The sequence below is a fragment of the Miniopterus schreibersii genome (genome assembly GCF_964146895.1).
Source record: "Miniopterus schreibersii genome assembly, chromosome: 16".
In the NCBI taxonomy this organism is placed as follows: domain Eukaryota; kingdom Metazoa; phylum Chordata; class Mammalia; order Chiroptera; family Miniopteridae; genus Miniopterus; species Miniopterus schreibersii.
The window spans coordinates 33,497,329-33,510,301 of record NC_138116.1 but is presented as its reverse complement, the minus strand read 5'-3'; the positions used below and the strand labels follow the sequence as shown (position 1 = coordinate 33,510,301).

At 36.1% G+C, this 12,973-nt stretch overlaps 1 protein-coding gene across 1 annotated transcript in view; it reads left to right on the top strand.

Annotated features, from left to right (window-relative positions):
• Positions 1–12,973, top strand: part of UBE2G1 (ubiquitin conjugating enzyme E2 G1) — a 90,548-nt gene that overhangs the window by 58,826 nt on the left and 18,749 nt on the right. The window contains exons 2-3 of the mRNA XM_081161277.1: positions 718–820; positions 9,810–9,907. Coding sequence (XP_081017403.1) covers positions 718–820; positions 9,810–9,907 — 201 coding nt within the window. The remainder of the gene's footprint in view (positions 1–717; positions 821–9,809; positions 9,908–12,973) is intronic.

The window sequence follows — 12,973 nt, the reverse complement described above, 5'->3', positions numbered from 1 at the left end:
CAGTGCTCCCTGTCTGACTTACCAGTTGGTGATGTATGTATATATATACTTTTATATTACTATCATGATTGTGATGATAGCTTCAGAGTTGTAAACATACATCAATATGTATCAAATATGTGTAGTTCACTGAATGCAAATTATACCTCATTAAATACACATGAATATCCACTGTAGGTGTGTATCCCCCAAGATTACAGAGGAGTTGTCAGATAGATATACAATTATTAGTATAAGTGAAGGTTGGTTAAGCTCAGATTCCAATGCAAAGGTATTAGGCACTCTGTTGGTGTTTCTGAAAGTGTATCTTAAAGATCACAGCATAAGAATTGCCAGAAGTACTGGCTTAATTTCCCTCCAAAACAGAGTTTCTGGTGGATGGGCCTGGATATTTGCATTTTAACAAGCTCTCTACACTACTGTGTCTCCGTAGCACTGTAGAGCTACCTAGAATGGTAAGAACCTAGCTGGAAACCAGGGTTAGAAGTAAGAGGGCATTAGAAATTGATTTTCTGGGCAGTTTACTTTTACCCATTGCTTCCTTGTGTTAAAGAGTTGGAAATGTTTTGGTCATCAGGTAGCATTTTGCTAGTGGACCCAGGTATATCCATTTAATAGTTTTAATAAGGTTTATATTCAAGTTTTGTAATTTATCTATTGGGTGAAAATTATGTACTTTAATTTTAAAGTTTTGATAAAATTTTTCTTTCTCCACAGAACTCAACAAAAATCCAGTGGAAGGCTTTTCAGCAGGTTTAATAGATGACAATGATCTCTACCGATGGGAAGTCCTTATTATTGGTCCTCCAGATACACTTTAGTAAGTACAATAAAACTGACATCAAAGTGGAGCTCTTTTAATTAGTTGAAATGTAAACTATTTTGGCAAACTGAAGTGAAATTATTTTTTAAAGAGCAGGCGAAATGGCCGTATTTAGTATCATTTGTATGGAATGATCATGCCTAAGGTTTTTGTGTCTTGCTTGAAACTCTAATGTTTAAAACCTTTTGCTTTCTTAAGAATAAAAGTGTTTCAGAAATTCAGACATTCTTGATACATGGGATACATTTATTACAGAGAAACTATCTTTAAGGTGAGCTTATACATAAATAATATATTTTCTTACCTGTATTCCAGAAATTGGATTGGTTTTGTCAAGATAGGGAAGAAGAAAATTTTTTTCTGAAATGTTTCTCCTTCCTTGTGCTTACTGTGCCTTGCCTCCAGAGGGTACATTGTAATTTTAAAGATAAGGTTTTATCATTTTTAACATTTTATTAGTTTAATTAAAGCATGCTATTAATCTGGGAGATTCCATACAAAGCATAGTGTATACAAAATTGTCTTTAAGCAGACTGGAGAGAACTTTCAAGATCATCAATTTCAGTGGTTCTCTAATTGGATCCCCACAGAATACTTGTTAGAACCAAGGTGTAATCACCCTACAGTGAACTAACTCACAGTCATCTTTTCCCAGTTTACAAATGTGATTGTTACAGTTAATCATTTTTAGTTAACCATGTACTAACTGATGTCAGGATGGACAACAGAATGTAGTGGTATCAAAGAGCAATAGAAAAAGAAAGATGGAATTTCTTAAATATTTTATGTAATACATTTCTAGATTCAAAGGCCACAGTCATATTTTCTGCTCCAAGTGTTTACAGACTAAGTTAAACTTACTAATATACATATATATTTAATGTTCTATAAGAGGGATCATGACTACCTTGTACCAGACTTGTACAAGTTCCGTATTTTTTACAGAAGTTGGAGTATTGGAAGAAAATGCAGTGACTTCCTCAAAGATATACAACTGAGGGACAGATCTAGATCTGAGTCTCTTGGAGACTATACTTCCTCACTCAACCAAGGTCCTTGATGGTACTAAGCAGGCAAGGATTTGGATGCATCACACATTTTTTCTGATGGTCAAGTAGTTTCATTTTAGGTGTTCTAAGATGGTAATTCCTCCTCACCCCATAAAATACGTGATGGAAAAGAAAACTCAGCTACTTCAGTACCAGAGTAGACTGGTGTATGCCATATAGACTTGAGATGTAGTGTGGATTTTTGGGTTTCCTATAGCCTGAAAAAAATTGTTTTGTTAGCCCTAGCCGGTTTGGCTTGGTAGATAAAGCATTGGCCTGTGGACTGAAGGGTCCTGTGTTCGATCCCAGCCAAGGGCACATACCTTGGGTGCAGGCTTGATCCCCAGCCCCACCTGGGTTACATGCGGGAGGCAACCAATCAATGTGTTTCTCTCACATTGATGTTCTCTCACATTAATGTTTCTTCCTCTCTCTCCCTTCTACTCTCTCTGAAAAGGAATGGAAAAAACATCCTCAAGTGAGGATTAAAAAAATAAAATTATATTTTGTCATACGTATTGCCAATCAGAATTTTTGCTCGTGTATTTCCCAGTGGTATGTTTGCATTGGTAATTGTTGTAAATTAAAATAACTCAATTTAAAATAACCACTGTGTTAGTTTGGTAGCCATTGAAAACTATCCTAGAAGTATTTCCCCACAATCTTAATATTATTTGAAAGCTAATTTCTTAATCAAATATTATACACAAAACCATACATACATAACCTGGTTTTTATGAGCTTGATGAAGTTCAGGTCTATTCTTCTAGGTTTTGCAATCAAGACACATTGCATGAAGGTTTACTCAGGAGAAACACAGCAATATTCCAGTGATATAATCTTGTTACTCTTACAGTTATATGAGATAATGAGAGAAATTCCTCTAAACTGATGTTGTCTATATAGAGGATTGGTTAGACATCTAGGCTTGAGCTACATCTCTAAGGACCTCACCGAATTCTTATACTTTTTTCATGCAATGGTGGCACTTTTCTCTGAATATTATTAGCTGATCCATATGTTTTGCATACCTTCAGCTTCACCAAAGAGAACCACTTTTTAATACTTATTGTACTAATTAACAGACCATTATTTCCACCAATGAAAACCTTTCTGTCCTTCAATATACATTTAAAAAGTACTGGCTGTTTGATATGAGATGTGGATAGCAGAAGCATTTGTGGCAGCTCTTTGGAGTATGGACGTACTGATGAGATAAATGACAGCCACTTCTGCACTGCTTCTTCCTGATGAGAGCACCAGCAGCACCTGGGCTGTAGTTTATCCTCAATGCCATTCGTATTTTGAACATCCTGTGAATAATGAAGCCTTAATGCAGTTGACAGACATACTGATCACCCAGAATTACCTGGATCTGATGCCTTATTATTAATGATCTTTTCTAAAATTCATGTGCTGGAAGTTATAAAATTGTTTTTAAAGCCCTCAAAAAAGAGGGTTAAGGTTTTTTGAGTTTAGGGCATCCTTTTTCGCAATGTCCTACTTACAATGGCTGCAAAAATAAAGTGTTACACTGGCATTTACACTAATTTCTTTAGTTCTCAGATTTTTATTTATTTTTAAATATATCTTTATTGATTTCAGAGAGAGGAAGGGAGAGCAAGCGAGAGAGAGAGAGAGATAAACATCAATGATGAGAGAGTCGTCATTGAATGACTGCCTCCTGCACACCCCTGAATGGGGATCGAGCCCGCAGCCCGGGCATGTGCCCTGACCAGGAATCGAACCGTGACCTCCTGGATCCGAGGTCGATGCTCAACCGCTGAGCCACGCCCGGCCAGGCCTCAGATATTTTAAGTACTCTTACATTGCATGGGAACATGACCTTGAATTAGCTAATAGTCACTGCTCCCAAAGAGGTTATACATTTTAGTTGACAAAACAGATCATTGCATAGCCATGTAATACACTTTGGTGATAGCTATGGTGCAGATAGGCATGGGTATTATGACAAGTCTTTGCGAACATGGTAGGTTTTGAATGTGTCAGTGAACTCTTCTCAGAGGAAAAGATGTCTAAAATGGGAACTGAAAGTTAGTAACTGTATTAGTTACTAGGCTTTTTGGCTATAAGTGACAGAAATCTGATTTTAACTGGCTTAGAATACTTTGAATAATTTGTTGTCCTGACACAAAATGGTTACAGGAGTTTGAGCGTTTCAGAATATCACCCAGGGAAGAAGAGAGGGCGGTTTCGTGTCTCATTTGTCAGAGTTGAACGACTTGCTTGTTTCTTGTCCAGGACTGGCCAGGTGAATGAGAGTCCCACCTTGGCTTAGGCTAGTTATTCTGGGGTGGAAGAGACTTGGGGCTGTCAGCAGCAAGGTAAGAAGAACTGTGCAGGTATTCTGGCAGTGAGAGTAGTGTGGAGGGGTAAGTGGAAGGGAAACTGAGGATTAAGCATTTCATAGGGAGAACTGTATACATAGGCCTGGAAAAAAAGGCTGGAACAAGGGTATGGCAACTAAAATGAATATAAAGAATTTTAAGAAACAAGGTTGGGTAGGGAGTTGAGGGCTAGTTGAAATTTATAAAACACTGTTAAAGAGTTTGAATTTCTTTTGTCCTAAGGACAAAGCACAGCCATTGGGAAATTTTACATCAGGAGTTACCAGTTAAATTTATATTTTAAAATGCGCATTGAATTACTAAGTATAATTTTGGGATTATGGATTTTATTTTCCCTCAGTTTACTAGTATTTTACTTCTGCAACAAAAATATATTTTTAACAATGTTATGTTAAAATTTTCTTCGTTTATAACATAAAAAATAGACTGGGTGTTTGGGGGCTGCTCATGGCTGCTTGAAGTAGGGAGATCAGCAGCCTTTGCCTAGGGGATAGAAAGCGAGCATATGTACCTAGGGCAGGACGCTGAGAAAGGCAGAGGAACTTAGCCAGCAAGGTATAAGGAGCGGGAAGGTTTTGTAGAAGTAAGCTTTCTAAAATTTTACTAAGAATCAAGTATCAAAAATCAAGTATTTAATAGTATTTGGTTATTTAACAGTAAGAAAATTACTGGTGTTCTTGTAGTTATTTCAATGGAGTGAAGACTATAGACCTTAAGTATAAATAACTGCCTAGGAAAAGAAACAGGCTGACAATGGGGGTTGGGGTGGCAGGGTTATAGGGTTGAAATTAAGTTAATATGGGCTTAGATAGTACCCAGACCTAAGTGATTAACTCAGCACTTAATTAGATATTTTATGTAATAATAAAAGAATACTAAAGTTCTTTAAAAGCTGGTGTGGTATTTCATGGTGGCAACGTTAGCCTTCATTTAGTCACTAAATGAAGAGGGCAGTCCACACTCTTTACAATCTGTTCATTCAACTGGTATATTTAAGCATCACTTTATCTGAGACTGATAGTTGCCATGAGTATTAATTTAGCCATTATATTTATCTTTACACAGTATTGACTTTTTATTATTTCTCTGTTAATCTTTCTAGTGCTGTTAAGAATTGGTTCTTGAGGCTTTCTTTATTGAGAGACATTCTGAAACTGGTGTGATATACCTGCTGTTTTTATACAACTGATTATCAAGTAGTGTGGATAGCCACTTGTATCCACAGAAATAAAAAGTTCAGGTAGGAGTGGTAGTAGGTTTTTAAAGAAAGTCTCAGACCACTGTATAATTATATGTTTATAAGTTTGTATTAGTGAATGGTCAATGTACAACTTTTATCTTTTACTCTTTTTCTTTCATCATTAATGAATGGCTAGTCTGTTCAAGTTGTGTGCTGTTTTGTTTTTTACCACTGGCCATGGTGTAGAAAAATTGAAGAATCTTAAGATTATATGTATTTTGTAGTATTGCCTTACCTTGAGATGATATAGAAGATGAAGAGTTAGCTAACCAAACTCTCTAATATACTTCTACACTAACGACATGTTTTTATATTTTTATTTAAGACTTAGAGGCATAAGCCATATATTCTGTAATGAAATTTTGGAGCGAATGAACCTTGTGCTGCACGTATTGCTTAGAGATTGATTGATCACTGGCAGTGCCATACCATTTATCATTTAGTGCTTAAGAACGTGGACTTTGGGGACTTTGTTTCGCTCCCTGACTGTCATTTTTATTAGTTGCGTGATTTTGAACAATTACTTAAATATTGTCTTAGCAGTTCTGCTTCTAGGGTTAAAACCCTATACCTAGGAATGTTTGGAATATTCAGTATTCCATTGCTTGTGATAGCAAAAAAAAGTGGAAGAAATCAAATGTCTTATGATTGTAATGGATAAATTGTGGAATGTGGCAAATAAACGAACGAGACTAGTATCAACAGGAACAATGTTGAACAAAATTTCAGATGATAGCGTTACAGTTTATTATTTAAATGAAGTAAATATGGCAGAACGGTAGGATCTGACAAAGAGGAATGATAGGATCTCTGATCCTTGTAAGGTTTTTCTACTTTAATACAAAACAGTAAGGGAAGAAACTTGAACTAGGCCTACATTTCTCAACGTTTTCAAATGGGAAACTCCTGCTTGCACACCTCTTTTTAACATCATGCTAGTAATTGTCTTTAGTATCTGTGGTGAAGAGAATATATAATGGAAGAGAAGATATTTTTAATTTATTTGATGTTTTTCAATAAGCTTTGAATTTGCTCATCACTGTAGCATCTTTGAAAAACAGAGAACATGTGACATGTTAATATTTAGTCTGCAATGTTTTTTACCCTGTGGGTCTTTTGAGTTCCTCTGTTACTTTAGCTTTTCACTATAAATTCGCACACACAAGTCGGGACTGCTGAGCAAGACTTAAAAACATAACACAACACCACAAAAAATGTCCACAGGTAAGGAGAGAAACTATAATGAATAGCATGGTTGGTTCAGAGTGGGTGAGGGCATTGCAAAGAGTAAAAAATTGTGTGCTTTCAATGGTTTAGGAGAATCCTATTAATTAAACTTGATTGACATTTTAAAGATTGAAAATAATATAAGGCTAGGTAAATTTTTATGATAGGGATTTCAGTCAGCTGATATTAAGCTTTTAAGAGGATCTAATCAATCAAAATTTAAGGAAAAGCTACCTGAGTATTGAGGACTAGCCTCACCAGTAGAATAAAGCACTTGGGCTTTGTTGCAGCTGTTTTGATGTCCTTTTATATCAGTTCTTGCCTGTTTTCTGTAATGGTGCCTTTCAAACTTTTTTTTTTTTTTTTTTACACCACAACCCATAATCAGAAGTAATTTACATTATGACCAATGTATACTTAGGTGTATTCATCTTAGTGCATAGAAATGTGTGTAGATTATATAACTGAAACACATTACTTGTGATAAGATCTTTGTTTTCTATTCTACTTCTATTTAAGAAGAAAACTAGTTAGTGACTCACTTAATTGGCTTTTAGCCCCAGTTTGAAAAACTAGTTAATATAATTAATATGTCCTAAGACCAGTTTGGGCACTGACTTATATAGTTGGGGTAACATAGGCTGAGAAGATAGACTTATCTCTTTATCAGTGTAATGCACTCTTCACAATAGATATTCCAGTCTCCATTTTCCTAATCTTCAGGTTTTCCCCCCTTCAATAGATAATCTTATAAATTATGAAAGTTAAGGCAGTAAGCCTGGCATAATATTTGTCATTTTTCTTCCTTTTTGCCCCTACATGCAGTCTGGTTTTCTTCCTTTGCAGAAGGAAAATTTTATATAGGCCCTTGACTACCCTTATTTTCTATATTCTAATTTTTCAGTTACTCTTTCTTTTAGTATCTCTAGTCTTTCTGCCAGCACCTTGTCATTTACTTATAAACAAATTAGCCCCCCTTAAAGCCTTTCATTTGTATTATTTCCCATCGAGTTACCTTCTTTTTTTCTAATCCTCACCCAAGGATATTTTTTCCCATTGATATTTAGAGAGAGTGGAAGGGAAGGGAGGTGGGTGAGATGAGAGGGAGAGGCAGAGACAGACAGACAGAGACATCGATGTGAGAGAGACACATTGATTGGTTGCCTTCCACACACAGGGCCAAGGATCAAACCTTCAACCTAGCTACGTGCCCTTCACTGGGAATTGGACCCTTGACCCTTCAGTGCCTGGGCCAGCACTCTAACCACTAAGCCATGCTGACCAGGGCAAGTTACCATCTTCTTTCACTGTTAAAGTGTCCTATTTGTTATGCTTATACTTTACCACCTCATTCTTGCTTTAGTCCTTGGCAGTCCTTTTCCTATTACTTTTACCAAAATTGTATTATCAAGGTTACTTTTTATACTCAGAGTCCAGTGGCGTTTTCTAAGTGTTCAGGACTGTTTGGTGTTAATGATCTACCTCTCTTTATTAACCCTCCCCCCAATTTTGCTTTTATGATCAGAAAAAGATGATAAAAATGAATACTTGCTGTGGTTAAAAAGTGAAGCTATACTGAAATATACAAAACAGGAAGTAAAAGATCCCATAATCATGTGCTCCAGAGATAACCATTGTTAATGTATTGGTATCATTTTTTCCAGACATATTTCTATTTGTATATAAACATACCCCCATTTTTTTGGCTTTTAAAGACAAATGCGTTTATCCAATAGATACTTGTGTGTTTTTTTAATTTAACAATAGATTGCTCATATCATTCTAGTACTTATTACTGATACAGTTTTTTTTTATATTTTCCTCTGCCACTAGAATGGTAAATTCCATGATACCAGTGCTCTATAATATCTTGCTCTGTTACATCCTTTTACATAGAACAGTGCCTCCCACAAGTAGATAACCAGTGTATATTTGTTAAATGAATGAGCTGAGACATTCTATTTCCATTTAATGGGCTGAGAATTCTATTTCTCACTGATCTAAAACAAACACAACCATATGACCCTGCTCTGATGGTATAATACAATCTGATAAGCAAATTTCTGTTGCAGTAAATTGGTCAGTGTGATAGAGGGACACAGTGGCTTGTTAAAATTGGGTAGTCAAGTAAAATCTTTCTCAAGAGGTAACGTTTAAGTTGAGTTCTGAAAGACAAGGGGAGAATGGTATTTCAAACAGAAGATACAGATGGTACGAAGACACAAGGCAGGAACTTAGTCATTTTGCCCCATAAGGTTGACTTCATCTCATTGGTTTTCACTGTTAACATATACAACTCATTGCATTGTTTTGACAATTTTTCAAAAACACTTCCTAAGTAAATGGCAATGATCTAGAATGCACTTAATACAGCAGTCACTGGCCACATGTGGCTATTAAAGTTAAATGAAATTTAAAATTCAGTTTCTCCATTTCACTAGTCATATTTCAAGTGGCTGGTGGCTACCAATAGTTGACTACACAAATGCAGAACATCACCAATGTGTAGAATGTTTTTTTGCATAGGACTGCTTTGGAAAGTCACTAGAATATAAACTTGAGTGACTGTATGCTTTGTTTATTGCTATATTCGTGACACATGAAGGCCGAATAAATGTTTCTTAAGTGATGAGATAAATAAGTGGATGGATGAATGGAAAGTCAGCACATCTGTTTCCAGATAAGGAACAACAAAATGTGCATAAACTCTGAGCTGAGAAAGAGCTTGTGTTTTAAGACCAGAAAGAAGAGTGATAATTTGAGATCAACAGAGATTTGGCAACTTGACCCCTATAGGCAATGTTAAACCTTCTAAATTTTGTTTTAAATGTAGTGGGAAGTGATAGAAAGGTTTGTAGCACAGCAGTAATGTGATCTGATTTGGATGTCTTTTTTGAGCTATTTTATTTTACTAGCTTCTTGATAGTTTAATAAGGTGGTAGTTATGACAGTTTGTAAACGGATATTTCAGTAAGTAAACTTGAAATCCAGATTATTAATTTATTTATACTGTCAACACTAACACCCTTGTTTTATGTTTAATAATAATTGTCCACTTATAAGCAGGAACTTATAGGCAAGAACTTGTTTTTGTTTTCCAGTGAAGGTGGTGTTTTTAAGGCTCATCTCACTTTCCCAAAAGATTATCCCCTCCGGCCTCCTAAAATGAAATTCATTACGGAAATCTGGCACCCAAATGGTAAGTTTATCTAGTTTTACATTTATAAATATGATGGCCTGTCACTGAAGTTTTCAAGGTCAGTAAGAAAAATGTAGTTCTCAGTGAAATTGCTTTGGAATTTTTGTGCTGAGTTCATTGTGTTTGTTATGCACATGGCCATGCGTTAGATTCTTTAGATGAGAAGGAATAACGGAAATCATATGAAAAAAATAATTTTTTTACTTATTTACTTAGTTTTCAGCTCTTTTGAATCTCATGGTATTCCAAACTAGAGGCAGGCTTGGTGGGTGATACGATATTCAGCATTAATAGAACTCTTATAATTGAGATAATTTCCAGGGCATTAGGTGACTTATGGGCTATTACAAAGAACACAGAAGTAATTAAACTGAATTATTTAGTTATTTTTTTCTCATCTTAGCTCTTGGACCTCTTTTAATCTATATTCTTAGTTATAAAAAAGGGAATGTCCTATCTACCTCATAAGGTGACTGAGAACACCAAATGAGGTAAAATACTGTTTGTTTTAACCTTTGGAAAGCATTCTCTACTGCTGTTCATGGAACAGAGACATTTGACTTTTTTACCCAAAGATCTGCTATGATTTAAAATCCACTTTGTGGGCCAAAGGTTAGGCTAGATAAGCCATGCTTATTATACACAGTCTCCTTGAACTTTTGGCCTTGTTTTGTATGCGCTTGCAAGGATTTTTTTCTAAGTATTTTGGACTATCATTATTTTGTAATCAGCTGTCTTTTTAGACAATACTAATCTGCATTTTGTTTCTCATAGTCAAGGCTCTTTCAATTGCAAGGAAGAAAAACCCTTATTTATTAGTTTAATAAAAAATCAGTGAGAGAGTAATGGATTTTCGAATAAATTAAGGCATTATTGCATGGACAGGGAGTAGCTGTTAGAACCCAGTGTCCTGAAAAAAGCAGATGGGTCTTATGAGAAACTGGAACTGGCACATGGAGAACTATTGGAAACCAAGGGAACCACCATATTTCATCACATCTAAGATAGCAGCAATTATAAAAGGCACACAATTATTACGTTTAGAAGGGAGAAAAATACCTCTGACAGTCTATTTGTGGGAGAATGCATTAGCAGTAGTCCTGCCTGAAGTGTGGAGGCATGAATTGACGACGTTCACCTCGTTTCTTTGAAATTTCTTTAATCTCTTCCTAGGCTTTTGGCAGTTTTTCCTGCTTCACTTGAATTATTTGATGTGTAATAGCAATCTCTCTGCACCTATTTCAAAAGAAGATATGACAAAACTTCTCACTGTTGGCTACAACAGACTAGCTGTAGAATTCTCGGCAAAGCCTCTTTGAGCCTTAGGTTCTCTATCTGTGAGAATTAAGTGAGAGCACATATGTACACAATATGTGGCACTTCTGTTAAGAGGAAGGATAGCAGTGGCCTAAGTAGTTTAAGAGGACAACCAACCGATGAAGCAATTTTTTTTTTTTTAAGGTTGAAGAGATGTTTTTCTTTTGCGGGCCATAAGGTAGAAGGTGTTAGAGAGTGAAATAATTAAGACTTGTGAAGAAAGGATGCCTGAAGAGGTAGTGGGGCAATGATGGCTACAGGAAGGATTAGACTAGGGAAGAGTGAAAAGTCATTTTGAAATAGGAATGAGAGGAAAATTGAGCATTTGAGTATCTGCTAGGCACTGGAGATATAAAGATGATTAGTGAGTTATGGTCTCTTTCTGTAAGGATATTATGGTTTATATAGGCAGAGGTGGACATGTAAACTTAATGGTGAAACTGAGAGATGATAGTGATGTGTAGTTATAAAGGTATTGGTAGCATAGAAGAGAAAGTTAGAGAATATTATTTTATTTATTTATCTTTATTGTTGAAAGTATTACAGATGTTCCCCTTTTCTCCCCCATTGACCCTCTGAAAGTATGAGTCTTTTAAAAAATTTTTACTAAATATGCTTTTATTGATTGAAGGGAGAGGGAGAGAGATAGAAACATCAATGAGAGTCATTGATTGGCTCCCTCCTGCACGCCCCCTACAGGGGATCGAGCCTGAAATCCATACATGTGCCCTGACTGGGAATCGAACCTTCACCTCTTGGCCCATAGGTCGACGCTCAACCACTGAGCCACACCATCCGGGCAAGAATATGATTCTTGAACAGAACTTTGAATATATAAATGCCTGCCTTGAACTTTGTTCTTTAGGCTGTGGGAACTCATTAAATTGAATAATAGGTTTATCTTGACTATATTTTCTTACAGAAAGATTATACCCATGGAGGAAAGATTGGAAGGGGAAGGCTGACTTGATAGCCAGGCGATAGGTAGAGGATTTTTTCAGTGGTTCCAGTCAGAGACAAGGCTTGAACTAAGAGTAGTGGCAGGGAGGAAAATGTATTCTTTCTGGTTGGGTGGTAAAGGAGAGGTAAGAATTTAGGATAGACCATTTCCAAAATAATTGTAGAATCAAAACCACAGTGAGAGAACACTTTATACCTACTAGGATGGTTATAATAAAAAGGCAGATAATAAGCAAGTGTTAGTGAGAACATAGAGAAATTACAACCATCATACACTACTGTTAACTATTTCAAGAATGTGAAATGGAGCCCGGCCGGGCGTGGCTCAGCGGTTTAGCATCAACCTAGGATCCAGGAGATGGCGGTTTGATTCCCGGTCAGGGCACATGCCTGGGTTGTGGGCTCGATCCCCAGTCGGGGGCATGCAAGAGGTAGCCAATCAATGACCCTCATCATTGATGTTTCTATCTCATCTCTCTCTCCCTTTCTTTCTCTGAAATCAATAAAGACATTTAAAAAAAAAAGTGAAATGGTGCAGCCATTTTGAAAAAGTCTTGCAGTTCCTCAAAAGGTTAAACATAGTTAGTTACCTTATAATCCAGCAATTCCACTCCTAGATAACCAAGAAACTTGAAAACATATGTCCAAAAAAATACTTGTATGTGAATGTTCATAGCAGCGTTAGTCATAATCACCCAAAAGTAGAAACAACCCAAATGTCTATCATTTGATAAGCAGAAAAACAAAATGTAATATCCATATAATGATATGAGATACTGATATATGCTA